At 38.0% G+C, this 16,240-nt stretch overlaps 1 protein-coding gene across 1 annotated transcript in view; it reads right to left on the bottom strand.

Moving 5' to 3' along the window:
* Positions 1-326: 326 nt before the first annotated feature.
* gabra6b (gamma-aminobutyric acid type A receptor subunit alpha6b) overlaps positions 327-16,240 on the bottom strand; it is a 33,579-nt gene continuing 17,665 nt past the window's right edge. Inside the window, exons 9-10 of the mRNA XM_072374505.1 lie at positions 13,181-13,437; positions 327-4,359 (exon numbers count right to left, since the gene is read on the bottom strand). Of these exons, the coding sequence (XP_072230606.1) occupies positions 4,347-4,359; positions 13,181-13,437 (270 nt within the window). The 3' untranslated portion in view covers positions 327-4,346. The remainder of the gene's footprint in view (positions 4,360-13,180; positions 13,438-16,240) is intronic.

The raw sequence follows: 16,240 nt of genomic DNA on the forward strand, positions 1-16,240 counted from the left end.
CTTTTGATGAGGATACCGATGTCTTTTTGTTATTCCTGCCTGCCAGCTGGTTATTAGTGTAATAAAGACTGAAACATAGTGAGAGGAGAGCGAAATGGAGGTTCACTGTTCTCTAACCTGCTCACAGAATAAACCATGTTAAGACTGAATTACATAAATATGTGAGTCACTGACAAAACCATAATTTCAGCTCTCTCTCGTAACATCTTATATCAAATCAGTGCTATGGTTGGTGGGATTGATAAAGGAAGCCAATTTAGAGCATGGTAACATGCATGTGTGAGGAATCAAATAAGAATCAAAACAGCTTCATACAATGTTGTCAATGAAAAAGAACAAATGAAACCAGTTTAATACAAGATTTTTCATAACAAGTATATTTATGCAGAAAGAAAAAATATAAGCATCTGTATGAATGCCTCTGTCAAAGATATACAATGAAGCCTGTTGCAGTAATGGTAAGAAAAGTATCCTACTGTTAAAGGCTACAGAGGTTGCATCTCAAATGTTTTACGTAATTAACTGTATTCTAAAAATTCAGCAGCTTCAAGTTGTTGAAGTTTTTTTATAAGACTGCAATTGTCATTGTGCAATGGTAGTTTTATACAAAATTGAAGAGAAAAAATTTATATTTATATTAACCACAGTAATATACGATACTGTGGGAAAAGTAAATACGGGTTCATTTATCAACAGGGCTTGAAAGACCTGAATATGCATATATTGTTTTCTGTTGCAATAAAAACTGACCCCTTTTGTGACAATAAAATGAATGGAGAGCAGTGTGTTCAGGGAACAATTATTAAGGAATTATACAGTGAAAATGTTAAAGCTGCCATCCGTCATTTGAACAAATAAATGTGGTTAATTCAGTGCTGCTAATCTTATCAGGATTATACATTAGGAATTCAAACATACAGAAATACTTAATCATATTAACAAATTCTACACATAAACAAAAGTGTAGAGCATTCATTGTCTGACAGGTAATGGCCAAATGGCAGCACAGAAATGCGAAAAATTATTAAAGATGGGCTAAAAAAAGAATAAAAAAAGTCCATGCAGTTTGTGGGCACAGCCACGATATTTATAGTATTCTGTATTCTATGGAGTTCACAACCCTCTACATTCAGGAGCCCTAAAAAGCATAAAAAGGTCATGCACATGTGGCTCTCGCAGTGGTGTGATGGAGTTGAGCAGCTATGCTGGGGTCAGAGGGCAGATTGCTCGGTTCACTGATAAAAGCAAACAATCTCAGTCATAGAGAAACCCACATACACTCAAACATGCACACACAATTTCTGCTGTTTATTTCTGTTTCACTGCGCGAGTAAATTTTATACTGCTGAGAAACATGGTCACCGCTGAAGGTGGAAGGTCATCAGAGCTCCAAAACTCTATTGGGGTTCAGCCAGCGGTCCAGTATCTGGGTGAATTCACTGGCAGGAAGGTTTTCTCACAATACAGCCTGATGTACAGGGCAATACAGACTGGCAATCCTTTAGGCTTCTAGTGTACATGTGAAAGAAAGATAATACATGCGACAACAGGCTTTATGATAAGTCAATCCTTTGCACAACCCAAGGCTGAAATCACACATAATTTCATTGCCAGAAAAACAAAGACATGAAGCACATGTCCATATACCTGCTATTAAAGTTTTCTTTTTTTTCCAATCAACTATAACCTTAACCTTAACAAAACGGTTTTGTGTTAATCTTTTATATTGGTGAAACCAAGACTGTCACAAGGAGATATCGATTGAAACAATTGTCATTCCTTGGCGTTGGATGCAATGTGAGTTTCTAAAGAACTATCCAGTGTAGTTTTTTGCAGCTTGTTAATCAAAACTTCTCTTTTTACATTGCATATTTACTCATGCAGTACTGAATTATTGTGTCAGCACAGTTGAACTGAGCCATACCATGCTGGCCTGTTCATAAATCAGTCAAAGTTCTCTTATATAATACAAATATTAAAGAAAATATGAGACTTGGCTTCCAAAGGAAATATTAAAGAACAAGAAACACTTGTTACTTCTTAAGGACATAAACTGGACTTTCAAAGTCTGTGCATGGATTCTTATCACAAGCAACTATGAAACAGGCTCTGAAAGTGCACAGTTTTCACGACTGCTACGATACGAGCTCTATACTTTTATGGTACTTTGTTCGACTTTTTCATTTTAAAAGATGCCTCTGTTAATTTGAAACACCTTTAATGAGAACATCCTTGTGGATGATGGATGACATGAGAAAGTAAACACACCAGCTTATTTTTAGACGCCGCATGGCTTTAACATGCGACTCTTCATTTAATTGGGAACTGTGCATAAGCATATGCAAATCTGCACAAGTGGATTATAAATGAATACGTCTTGGCATTTTGTATAGTTGATGGTGATAGATTTCATTTCCTATTTTTGCCGCTTTTTTAAAAACGAAAACATTGGCTGTCATTTCAAGAAAGAACTAGCAACCTTAATTACAATTACTAAAATAAATAGAAATAAGAAAGAGGGAAATGTAAAGAGCGTTACTTATAAAGACTCTAATCTTCTCTGGAGAATGAGGGGTTATTGCCAAGCTCTATGGAATGACAGCAGTGTACACAACAAGCAGTGTAAATGGCAATGTAAATCTTTCTCTCTTCCTTCCTTTATTTCCTGTCACAACACTCTATGGGGTTACCATAGCTCAGATGATCGTTCACTAATCAGAAGATGGCCAGTTTGATCTCCAGTTCCTCAATAGGCATCGTACCTGATGTTGTTCCCAATGGCTGGCGAGATCAGTGTATGGCAGCTGTGCTACTATTGGTGTTTGTACTTGTATGAAAAATAAGACCAAACTGAGGTTTAAAGAGGTGCAGAACATTTACACATCCACAATTACAGGCAAATTTTAAAAGACTGATCTCAGAGTTTTTTGTTAATTTGTAATGAATCATTCAAATAAAAAATTAACCTGTTTTTTATACACAGCCCTAGTTGAGCTTGTCCATACTTGCCTCTCCTATGTCCACTGCATCTATTTGTATATGCTAAAAACTCCAACTCCAACATAAAAAAAAATAAAAATTCCATCAATTGTGGCTTTGTGGAACAAATGCTCCAAACACTGCCAATGATAACTATAGTGAAAACGATAGGGTAGGAAACATTGGAAAGCATTGTTATTTATTTGATAATTTATTTACATGATCTGTGCTATTGCTCAGTAAAGCGGAGCATATATTCTACCAAATTAACCTGTCTCTACTAGTCTGTGCCTATCCATTAATGTAATTATATAATTACTACTGACTAGACACTTTACTGTTATGTTTTTTTTTACATTAAAGCGTTCAGATGCTCAATCAGACATGAAGCCAACTCGTTCAGTTGCAGTCAGATGATTGGAAAGGAGAGCATGTCTGAGAAGGGCTTAAGTTTTATTTATGTCTATAAGAATTCTGGGTCATATAATCCAGCCAAAGTGAAAATCTCGAAAACATGAAGTTTATGTGAGTGGCATGTGTGCATATTCTACTGACTTTATTTTTTCCCCCTGTACTTATATATGCACGTTTCTCTATTTGAATGTGCATGTGAAAGTGTATATACTATATGAAGCCACAGTATCTGTGGAGCACACCATATAAACCCTTTGAAGGTTTTGCTCCACATCCTCTGTACTCCATCAGCAGAGGGAAATTAAGCCAATGAACCAAAAACTAGTGTTGTTGGAGAAAAAAATGAGGAGTGGAAAGAAGAACTGGCAGTAAGAGAGTTCCTGCAAGTCAGTCAGTCACAATGGATTCAGTCAAGACGCCGAGTACACTCTTTCCCTCGAGTGTGTTCTAATTATCAGGGAAGGGGATGTGTCACTTCAAACGCACATGCAAATCACTCTATTTTCTGGAAATGCATGCATGTTGTACAGACAAACAAAATAAAAGCACAACAAAATAGCTTGGTATCATGGCTCTATTTCTGGCTCTGCAGCATTGCTAGTATTAACCACTCAGGCAAGGGGACATGATATACACATATAACAAAATTCCTTACACATAACACTTTTTTCCAAACACTGGAGAAGTTAGATAAAGAAATAAAGCTGTTTGAGAAAGTTCCAGAGCTGGAGACCCACGTGGCTTTGACCTCACTGGTCAAGTTGGCAACAGGAGCTGGTAGAACTGTAATGAAAACACTCACTTTTGTTGGGACTACTCAAAAAGACAGAGTGAAAGAGTGTTTGGCAAGCGTCTGTCATCTATTTTCATTTGTAAATATGCAGTATATAAGTGTGTGTGTTCATGTCTGTCTGTATGAGTGTGTGTGTTTTCCAGGAAGACAAACTCTGGGCTTAGATGGTATCCCTGAAAGACAAAACAAGAAAAGAGAGATTGAATTAGTAAAAAAAAAAAAAAAATGGAATACTGCATGTTTTGAAAAATCATCATTTTCATATTGCACCATATTCAAACATATTTGTATATGCATACAGACTCCTACGCATGCCCACCCACTTCATTTCAGATCCTTCCAGATCTGCCTGCACACAGAAACAAACGCACAATGTTACATATGATGTAACTGCTTCTTCTGGCTCGCTCTGGTTGTAAAGGCTTGTATACATTCCTGGCTGAATTTGAAATTGGATTTTATTCAGTCTGTCACTACCAGTGTTGTCCAAAAGGCTTTGTGAAACTCATGTGGGAACCTCAGCCAGGTAGTTCACACCTCCACCACCTCTGCCTGATGTGTTAAAACAGGAGACAATTTTGACAGCACTGAGAGCCATTTTCATCCAGAGAGCTCACAAGGCAAAAACTGCCAGCTTCCCGCATGTTTTAGGATGCTAGAGAGTTGAGAAAAATTTTCGTGGAAAGTAGGTAGCTTGGTCCATGTGCAAACATGGGCCTGAATTATAGCAATCTTGGAAATGTAGGAACATTTGTTAATACTATAGTTGCAGAATAAAAATGTTTGCGTGCTTGGCTATATTAATTGGTGGATCAAAATTAACCATTCAAAATGTTTATGTATATTTTTGTATGATGGGGTCTTGACATTTAAGCTAAATAATCCATAGGCACCTAAAATTATGCTAATTTACTGGATGTACTGTTTAGCGTCAAAGGACTGCAATGTTGCTAAAGCAAATAGATTTCACAGGCACAGAAATAGATTTCACAGGCACAGAAATAGATTGCTGAGTTTCAATAAACAATTCAAAACAGCTGTGATGCAAGTATTTATGTCTACATGATGTAAAGTATGGCAAAGACTAATGTGCAACACGGAAGCCAACAAACAGACAGTTGTCACCAACATAGCCAAAATGTAATTCTATCTAAAAAGAGAAGGGATCAATTTGTAGGGACAAGAAAACAAAAAAGCAATAGAACATGCTTTGTTGAAATGTCCTTGCATTAATTAGGTTAAATGTATTTCAATAATATATAGAAATATTCTGTCACTGTTTATAATTTGGAGATCTCGTTAGCTTTGTGACTAATATAGTTAAACAGTTCAGAAAATCCAGAGAAATAGTTGTATGCAATGAAAGACGCCCATAACCAATACTGAAAAGCTGAAATCTTATTAGCCTTAGCCTTCTAGTTCTAACAACCTACTGTGGATAGTAAAATATTTCAGGTTTTCAGCTGATCTGCCTTCATCCAGGACATATCACCCATTAAAAACTTTTGGCTCATAGTGAAAATGTTGAAATGAACAAAGAAGGCCTTTCAAATGTTTTATCAGCTGAAATTTGGTTAATGTATTTAAATTCAAAATGATTATACAATAGTTGTGAAATGTGTTGTTGTCTTCAAAACATGTAATCTTATCCAGTGTGACATAAAATTTCATAAGACATCAGATGAGTGTTCAACCATTGTCACGCAGCTGCTGAAAGACTCTGATAGGTTCTTAAGGAGCTTGAACTTAGACAAGGCTTTCCATGTTAATTGTATTTGCTCAAGTAATCCAGCGACTAGGATAATCTGTAGACTTGGTAAAGGGGGCTGATGGGCCAGAGATTGGTCCAGTCCTGCAGGAATGAGATTCCTCTTTACTCTGGACTGGCTGGATGATTAATGCAGAAAAGATGAGGTGGAGACACCCTTCCACTTAGCCTGTTGAGTTTTATCAAAGAGGAGACCAAGCACAGGCACTGCACCGTACTAAAGAAAGTGAGAAGTGGGGTGCTGTGAAAGTATAGAGACAGAGCAGAAGTATCTGAGAGTGGGACAGAATGTGTTTAAAAGAGTGGCACATAGTGATAAAGTAAGAAATAGATAGAACAATTTGCTGCACAGGGTATGAGATTAAACCAATATAGCTCATATGTCTGAAGAATGAATTGGAAACAGAGAGCAGTTTTCTGACAACAATTTGTCTGAAAGGATTTGTAAACATTCGCATTTTTCCACCTTACAGACATCCATGGAAACACAAGTAGATGTGTGAGAAATGCATTCATGCAAGCACAAACAAACTGGATGACAAAAGCAAGCTGTAGCAGTTCCCACAAGGCACAGGAGAGAAGCATGATAGATAGTGGATTACTGCTTCTATCGGTCTTCTTCGCCCCCTGTCTGAGTGGCCTGTAATTGAATGATCATTACACCAAAGTTATGGCTATGGCCCCGCAGTCAAAAATAGGAATTGAGTTGGAAACAGCATTTAGTGGTTTGATTTATGACCAACAACGGGGAAGTTGTTTTTCAAGACTAGCACTCTCATAGCCAATAAAGAGGTGTAAGGCTTATTGTCTGTTAGCACACATATACCAGTCAGCATGTCAGCCAGTCAGCAACCTGTCAGCCAACCAGCTGGGGCCCCTCATGGAAGGAAGTGTTTTCAACTAATTTGTTTCCTGTATGTCACACGCTGAATAGTGCTAATCATTAAGATAGCCTGCAGTCACCAGGCACTGCTGCCATAGCACATTTATACACTTGTATGCCCGTATCCTCCCAGAAGTACACATAGAACCACCTGCACATGTACTGAAACAAACAGAAAATTGCTGCTTCTGGTGCCGCTCATCTTTACAGAATGGTCTTCTATTTAAGGACAAAAATACAAAGTAAAGCAGGGGTCGGCTTTCATGAGCTACTGGAGCTGTGTGTTTATTTTTTTGGAGTGAAAAGAATTTCCAGCTTTCATTTAATGAATCCAATATTTGCAAAAAGGTGGATCTTACTCACAGTCAAAGGGGTCAGTGTAGTGGGCATCAAAATAGCAAAGAAAAGTATTGTTAACTGGGAAAGCATACACTGTCAACAGTGGACTGAGACTCGTGGCTGTAAAACAGTAATGCCTTCAATTTCACCAAAATTGGTGTTTTCAGTGCCACACTGAACTTGTGTGGCTGAAATTTCCTTTGACAAGTAGTCACATCTAAATGTGATTGGCCTGGCTACATGCAAGTTTTAAAATAAGATGCTTGTTATTGTCACAATCCTTGTTGTTTTGTATTTTTCTGGTTTAGTTTTGTAGACTGAGAAGAAAACTGGAGACTAAATACTGTGGAGAGGATGATTAGTGATATGCAACACCTGAGGAGAATTAGCACGGGCAATGGGAGTGGAACTGGTGACAGTCAGGAAACTGAGGGAAACAGGAAATGACAAGAGAAAACTCAGGAAACTAAACAGACGAGAAACTAGAAAACCAGAATACAAAACTAAACCAGAAAAATACAAAACAACAAGGATCGTGACAGTTATGTGCCTGCGGCTCAGATCACAATCACATGACGCATTTGGCTTCCATTATTCAAAGATCAGAAACTCTACACTAGCAGATTACCTGCTCTGTAAACCTACCCTGGTTTTGACTCAATAACTAAATAAATCAATTTTGACAAATATGGGACTTAATCTTGTACAGAAATCTTTTAAATCTTCTTCACTTTTCAAGTTATTAATTAATAAAAGATCATTGAACATGTAAGTTGCATCAGCTGGCTTTTGAAATATGAAGCTGAGGCAAACTGAGAACAATCTGAGTTCTGTTTTGCAGCAGGAGTAAAACACTAGGAAGAAACTTGAGCTGCTCACACATTCGAGCTTGCTGACACAACTTAATTTTGAATTAAGCAACTCATGTTTGAAAGTTTCTGCTCCTGCTTGTGTGCCAATGGTTGCTTTTTATTTGTGACAGATCTTGTCCTCCTCACCTGTCCAGCACTTATGGTGCTGCATGTCTTTGTTACTTTCATGCTCTGATAGCTCAGATTATTTGTTTTGGTATTTTGAACAGTTTGAACAAGCTATTTTATCTTATTCAGTGAATATATTTTTTTTCTTTCCAAACTTTTTTTCTCTTGGTTTTTCCTCTTCAGCTCACATAGCTATAAATGTTTAGATTCAAAAATTCAGTTTCTTATGTAATACTCTGATAAATATAATTGATATTTAATTTAGTTTTTTCATGGGAAGATGTTAAAATGTATAAATAATTTATGTTTAAAATTAGTGATTTAAAAATATAATTTCATTCAGAAATTATTCGGTTACGTGCGTCAGTTCATGACCTTAAGAGTTTTTTTACACTTCCGGGAGAGCCCCGAAAAGACGAGAAAAGAAAAAGCACCACGAGGAGACGAGCTGAGACGTACGTCATCTGGGTGGAGTGTTGTCGGTGGCGGACTGTCAACGTGGAAGTGTGATTGACCAACGAGCTCGGAGGGTCTGTGAGTTGGACTCCACACCGCTATTTTGTGTTGGTGAGACACAAGGCAAGTTCAGTAGCGGGAGCTAGGCTAGCGCTGCGGTTGCTGCTGCTGGACAGCGTGGGGTTGCTGCTGTGGGACGGAGGTTTGTCGTTGCCAGTTGCTGTGGTCGGAGACGATCCTTAAACTGCGGCCTGGCCCGGCTGTTTTCCCATGCACCCGGAGGTACGACAAAATAAAGGTTTCACTATGAGCTCCAACTGAAGCGCGCCAACGTTTATAGACCAAGAGTGCACTCAAAGCGGAAATAAAGTTTCACATGTGTTTCTGTGGTTGATAATATACATTTTAAACTGAGATCCTTTGTTGATTTTGATTTGTGACTTATTCTTAGAGCTTTATATAAATGTTACAGGTCAAGTGTATCCTCTATAGTCTCCGACCCTAGACCGACTTACAATTTGAGATGTGACTTTTACCACAAGACGTTGGATAGGAGTTAAGCTTCATCTTTTAGTGTGGGTTTTAACACACGACCCGGTTATAAAAGGGTTACACTTATAAATGGTGTACTTTGTCACAAAAACATGTCAGGAGTACAGAGCAAAGCTAGCTGGATGAATAATTCTTTTTCACCAAGCTCAGCTTGTAGATGAAACAGCGTCACTCTGCTGCTGTAGCGACAGGAAACAACATCTACTCCAGCCTCACCTGCTCTCCCTTGCCTTTGAAAAAAAAAACTCCCACTATCCACAACACAACAGAGCTAAAACTTGATGCCAACAATTATTAGCCTTTTTCTCATTCTTTCTCCCTCCATTCCAGCTCACAAATTAGGTTGACGTCAAGCACATACAGTCTATGGTACCAGGTAGTTTGAGGCTGATTCTGCTGCTATGTAAGAAAGATAAACTGATCGATAGCTTGCTTATTTTTTTTTAAACAAATATATCTTTTTCTCATATGCCTATTGTCATATTTGGGCAATTGCTAAAACTTCCTGGGTTACAGAACCGGATGCCCAGGAGTTACGGTGCCAATAGTTAATACAGTGTAACCTGTCCAGTGATGTTGCTTCACATGTGACAGGAAGATCACTGAATATTTACATTGTAATATCAACTAAATGCCTTTGCCTCAGATGATTTACAGATTTCTCTTTTTTTTTTTTTCTTCAGTTTTTTCGCTGTACTTGGAAAACTTCATGAGTCACAGCTCAGGTACTGTTACAGCTCAAAGTCATCTTAGCACTCATTGCCAAACTCCAGAAATGAGAGACAGCATCTCTTGTCATCCCGGGAAGAACTGTAACATGCTGCCAAGCCCTATAATAACTTATTGTTGGTTCTGACAGCTGCAGCTCTTTGACATTATTTACATGTTACTGTGAGATTAAACTTGGCTCCAGAGTTTTAAACCTAAAATTGTTGACATAAATCTAAGGATAAATTAGGGAATGTCATGTTTTCAAGAAGTGACTTTCTTTTCCCCATGAAAAGCTTGTTTAAGTAAAGTGGAGTTATAAAAAAACACCTTGGACTCCTGAGTTCCCCACGTATGGAAACTCAAACATGACATGCTCTTTATCTGTATATTTTTCCCTGTCTGTACGAAGCTATTTTTGTGAGCTTAAATACACTCAACTCTGCTTGCAGTCAACATGTTTGGTTAGTTATTCATTTTATGTTTGACATCCTGACTTTTATAGTTCACATGATATTACCACATTAAATCAGAGTGACAACATGTGGTTATCCTTGTTCCTCGCAATGGTTGTTTCTAAAAACCAATGGGGTTTTCAGTTGTAAGCTCCGTGGTATAGTGTTGTCACAATCTGTTTAATTTTATTCACTTCTCTCAACTCGTTGCTCTTGCTATCGTGTTTTGGCCTTGTGCACATGCACGAGTTCTTACAAAAACAGACATGCATACCATATAACATTATTTCCTTATTTCTAATTGCAGTTGATCACCCCAGCTGAAAGGCTGTCACTCTGCTGCACTCCAACATGCAATTTTTCAGGATCTGCTCCCAAGCCTACAGTCCCTACCAATTAATAGAAACAGTTAAGAGAGTGTCACTAAGAGGGTTAGTCACACAGAGCTATCCCTATGCTTGCCAACACTGCCATGTCCTCTGACTTGTCTCGGCTTCTGCCTTTGGGCCTTTTCCCTTTTTAGAGGAGCAGAAAGACAGGGAATGAAAGGAGCTGAACCCTCACAGTTGAAATGCCCTGGAGTCAGGAGTGGAGCAGGCATACGCATCTGTTCAGAGCTTAAGGTTGGGACAAATCAAACATGAACTTGGATGCATATGCACCCATGCACATTTGCGTGCACACACTCACACTTCATAATCTGAACTTTCTCCTTTAACAAGTATAACCCTCAGCATTCTGTCAAAGTGTCATGCCCTACAGGATCTGAAGAGGTGATGTAAGAGAGCAACATGCATCTCTCGATGTCATGAAAACACTGCAGCTCTGTTTCATCTGGTAGTAGACATTTCTTTGAAAGGCTGCAGATTATTCGGTTTGTCGTGTGAATTTGAAAGACAGTACTTGTGGAAACCCCATATAGGCAGTTTTGAAATTACATTAATATGCCTCTGAGCCTTTATACTTTACCTTAAACACGACAGTGGCTCTTTGGTTCCTGTTTTCTAGTCACATCTTGTCTTAAAACTTAATTAAAATCTGACGTCAGACCTGAGATTATGCCTCAAATCACTCAGGAATCACAGCCTTATTTTACTGAATCTGAATCCAGTATTCTATATTTGAACTGTTTGAGAACTTAAACTGAAAGCTGTAATTAAGATCTAATTTTGTTGGAGCAGGATGCGAATACACATAGCTGTTTCTGACACATTTTAAAACTAGTTGTAGCTTATTCATGTTTAAAAAAAGATGAGTAAAAAATTACAAAGTAAAATAAAAATGTGAAAGGTTTGAGAATTTCAAAACTGATTTGATTGTGCAGGTATTTGCAGATCAAAACCAACACTATACATCTACATATGTCTTATGATAAGGCACGCTCAAGTAATTATAGATATATCTCTGGATTTTATTGCTCAATGCTGAACTGCTTATAGCAGCACTGGGCCTCAGAAAAAACTTAAATACTGCCAACTTGTCTTTCCAGTAAATGACTCATCCAAGTCTGTATTTTACCAATTAATGTTGCTAAAATAGACAGGAGATAACTTTTTTTAATGCACTCACTGAGCCATATGCAAAGAAAACACAGACACATACAAATTATGTATAGAGTAGGTAGTTGGGATCATACAGTGCCAAATACATCGCATAACATTGAATAACAAGCAACAGAGACCGCCAGTGACGCCTGCAAGCTGGTTTGGCATTTGGAGAGTATCAAGATAAATACTGTATACTCACATATTAACTCCAACCTTTCTCATTCACGTGCACACAATCAATTTAAAAGATGGTTTTGTTTTGTCCATCTGCAGCTTCATGTCACACGGGGAGTTTTTCAGAGGTAAAGCATATAATGTTCTTGTGTTCAAGTCATAATTAGTCAGGCAAAATCATGTTTTTCTGTTGTATCTAATAATACAATCACTTACCTTCTACTTTAAACTCAATTGATTAAATAGTCAAATACTCAAGTACCTCCTGTGTTGGCTGGAGCCAATGGTGACGGTGTTATAATGAGAGAGATTGATGTAGTGATAGTAGACAGCATTTTGATATTGTCTGAATGGGGGACTTTTACTGACTTCTACTGGATAACCTTTCACACTGAAATATATTGCTAAATACCACATTAAACCTGATGCCAAAGGGCATTGATCATGTTATCGTGTGATGAGCTGGAAGTTGAGACACTTACTGGCTAAAAAACTAAATTAGACTGAATTGATTTATGTTTTTCAAAACTTAAGGTGGGTAAAAGGATCAGTGAAGGTCAATTTGAGGTCTGAGGGAGAAATAAATTGTACAAAGTATTGCTTGAAAAGACAAGTCTCCCCCCAAAAAAAACTAAAGAAAAAAACAAATCAAAGCCTTTACAAGTGTTTACTTGCCAAAGGGGGTGTTACTAAGTACTGCACATGCAGGGTGCCAGACTGAATATTTTCCTTTTTTCATTATTTTTAATTTCTGAAAAATTAAAACAGTGGTGAAAAAGTCAGACAGGCATAATTTTTAATGTTACAACTCCTTTACCTGCTTAGCAACTCACAGAGATAACAGGTCCAGAGAAAGGTCTGGTGGATTATGAGCCACCAATTTACTGGCCATCATTCTAATTTACAACCAAGCCATTTGAAAGTACATAACATGTGCATAAATATACAATGGAAAGGCTGATTTTGTGCACAAACTAAAAATCAAATTCAAAAGATTTACTCAGTAAGGTGAAAGTCGCAACAAAACAGTACCACCTTCACTCACTTTCTTATGCAATAATCTCCACATAGTGCTCCAGGCATGGAAAAACCAATGCAGGAATTATTTGTCACAGCCAAGCCATCTGCTCACCTGGACATCTCCATGGTGTCCTTGGTGAGATAGACAATCCAGTAGACCAGGTTGAAGGCGCCAAACGAAAGGGGAAAGAGGATGCGTGAGTATTTGTCAATGATGCTTGTGCCAGTCAGGACATTGTTGGCCGGCACAGCTGAACCTTGCTGCAGAAAAGCCTGGGCATTGACAGGTGGGTTGGGAAATGTTTTGGCAGGGCGCTCAAACAGCGGAGCAGAGTTCATCCTCTTCTTCAGCACACTACTGGCATCTACCTTTTAAAAGGCAAAAAGGAAATATATAAAAATTCGCACTAAACACAATTTTCCACAATGTACTGAGGATATTAATAATGAAAAATGGTCTTCTGCCCTGAGTCACTGAATAATGTGTGCCAAGCTTGTTAAAACTGTAGGATAAGTAAAATAACAAGATTTTATAATTTTATAAACGAATATCCAAAAAATGTATTCTGATGTGAGTGTCTTATCTAGCCAGTATATAGTGAAGTGTAAGTGTGTTTGCAGAACTATGTCAAGAGTACCAATGACAACCGCAGAATTACAACCCACAAAAAATATCTATTGTGTTTTCTGTTTGATTGGGAAAGATTTCAGTTAACCCACTCCATCAGGGCACATATTGACACATGGTTATCCTATACCTCACTAACTTTCAGTAAACCACTGTGATATCAACACACTCTGTGCAGTTGTGCATATGTACTGAGATGAGGAAAGTGCGCATCCAAGAAATGGGTCAATGAACAACATTTTTCCTGCAGGTAGATTCAGAAAGAGGAACATAAAGACTGAAAGACAAAGCAAAGCCGTAACAAAGGATACCCTACAAAAAAATTATCTTCACATCTTGATGGTTTGAGGCAGTTCTGTTAAATCGAACAATGATTTTGTTAAATTATGCAGTAGATGAGCAGAAATAATAATAACAAAGGTACCTGAGAATCCCATACTGTTATATTATTCTGTGAATACCATACTTGATGGGAACATTCCTCGATTACATTACTCAAAAACATGATAATTCCATGATTTTAGCCAGATTCAGTGGCAGACGTTTAGGGTGTTAGTAAATTATCCATCATAGCCAGTTTATGATTCCATTAGGATACATTTGCAGAGAGTTGACTTTAAAGAGTTGTGCACACATTTTAGGACATCAAATCTTTACAGTTCACAACACAGTCCTGCCTCCAGTTTTTGGACTTATTCAGTTCACTGTGGATGTTTTTTTTATAGAATCTTGGAACAAAAAGTGAGATTTGGGTTGGATTTGTGAGACTACAGGATTACATGCTCCACTTCAGGTTGATAAACTATTAAACTGTTTCAATCCTCTGGCTCTGGATAGCATTTCAAGTACACACGTATTGGTAGCTGATCCAAATAACGTGCTGTTGATGATTTCACAACAACAGGCTATGATGAAGCTATGATGACAACAGGTTTGTAGGAACTAAGGTTGCAGTAACTTCATGTTACTACTGTAACACAGCAGTGAGCAGTTGAAGCTCAATTTCTGTAGGTGCTGAGTAGGTGGATGATTATTACAGGGTATGACTGATGCATATGTGTCTGTAAATGTACTTTGTCTATATTTAAAACAAGGCAGTAAGAATTTATAGGCTGTTGCGCAATAACCTGAATTAGTTTAACATTTGAAAGAAAATTTTAATTTAAGGAGAAGTACTAATGGTTTCAAATGTGCAAGTAACAGCATAAGTCTGTTTGAACTTTGCAAATAACTCAGTGCCAGGATTATCACAGTTTTTGGAATAGCTCACAAAGGTCCAGTGATTAATTTCACTAGAGATGAAATGGTTGCCTAAGGTAAAGGCAGCAGTTAGGACCAAATATTGACTTTGAATGCTTTGAAAAACATTTGGTAATTTCAAAAAGAAAGACACTATCTGCCAAAGACTGCAACCTGTTGAATGGTCACTTGAAGCAATTTTCGAGAAAGGAAATCAATTCTCCATAGACCTCCATCTTAAAATGGATGCCACTTTAATCACTTCTGACTCCTTGCTGAGTTGTACAGAGGAGAAATGGACTCATAATTGAATTTTAAAAAATGCTTTTGGACACTACAAAGGTAATTTTCTCTTCACCATAAATCATGTTTTGTGCATTACTCAGAAACTCCTGAAAAACTTGAAATACCTTAAAAGTGTAAACAGGAAATTTCTCATCTTTGTAAGACACGTTTTGCTACAGGTCTACAAAGTCGTCAGCACAATGCATTATGGTATTGTATACTGTATATTTTATGGGTTACTGACCATTGATTGTACACTACTTTCCACACTGCAAAGTTTATGTTTATGTATTTAGCAGACGCTTTTATCCAAAGCGACTTACAAATGAAGATATAATAAGCTATATAAAAAGCTAACAATAAACTACATAGAAGGAACCCACTAGTCCGACTCTGTCAGAGGTGACAGAGTAGAGATAGGGTGCAGGCATAGAAGGAAGTGCAGAAAGATAAAGTGCAAAGATAGAAGGGGTAGGGAAATGCAGGGTAAGTGCTAGGATAGGAGGTGCTCTCTGAAGAGCTGGGTTTTCAAGAGTTTCTTGAAGATAGACAGGGATGCCCCTGTTCTGGTAGTGCTTGGTAGGTCATTCCACCACCGTGGGACAACACATGAAAAGAGTTTGGATTGTCTTAAGCCAGGTGTATACACTGATAGACGACAATCCTGTGATGAACGGAGGGACCGAGTTGTAACATAAGCCCTTGCAAGAGCACTCAAGTAGATGGGAGCCGTTCCATTAAGCTCTTTGTAGGCTAACATCAGTGACTTGAATTTGATGCGGGCGACTAAGGGTAGCCAGAGGAGTTCAATGAACAGAGGGGTGACGTGTGCTCTTTTAGGCTGATCGAAGACCAGACGCGCCACCGCGTTCTGGACCATCTGCAGAGGTCTCATAGTACAGGCTGGGAGACCAGTTAGGAGAGCATTGCAGTAGTCAAGGCAGGAGATGACCATGGCCTGCACCAGGAGTTCAGTGGCATGTTGGGTTAGGTATGGTCTGATCTTTTTTATGTTTAGTA

The sequence above is a fragment of the Leuresthes tenuis genome, unplaced genomic scaffold (genome assembly GCF_036924035.1).
Source record: "Leuresthes tenuis unplaced genomic scaffold, fLeuTen1.0.hap1 SCAF_21, whole genome shotgun sequence".
Classification (NCBI taxonomy): domain Eukaryota; kingdom Metazoa; phylum Chordata; class Actinopteri; order Atheriniformes; family Atherinopsidae; genus Leuresthes; species Leuresthes tenuis.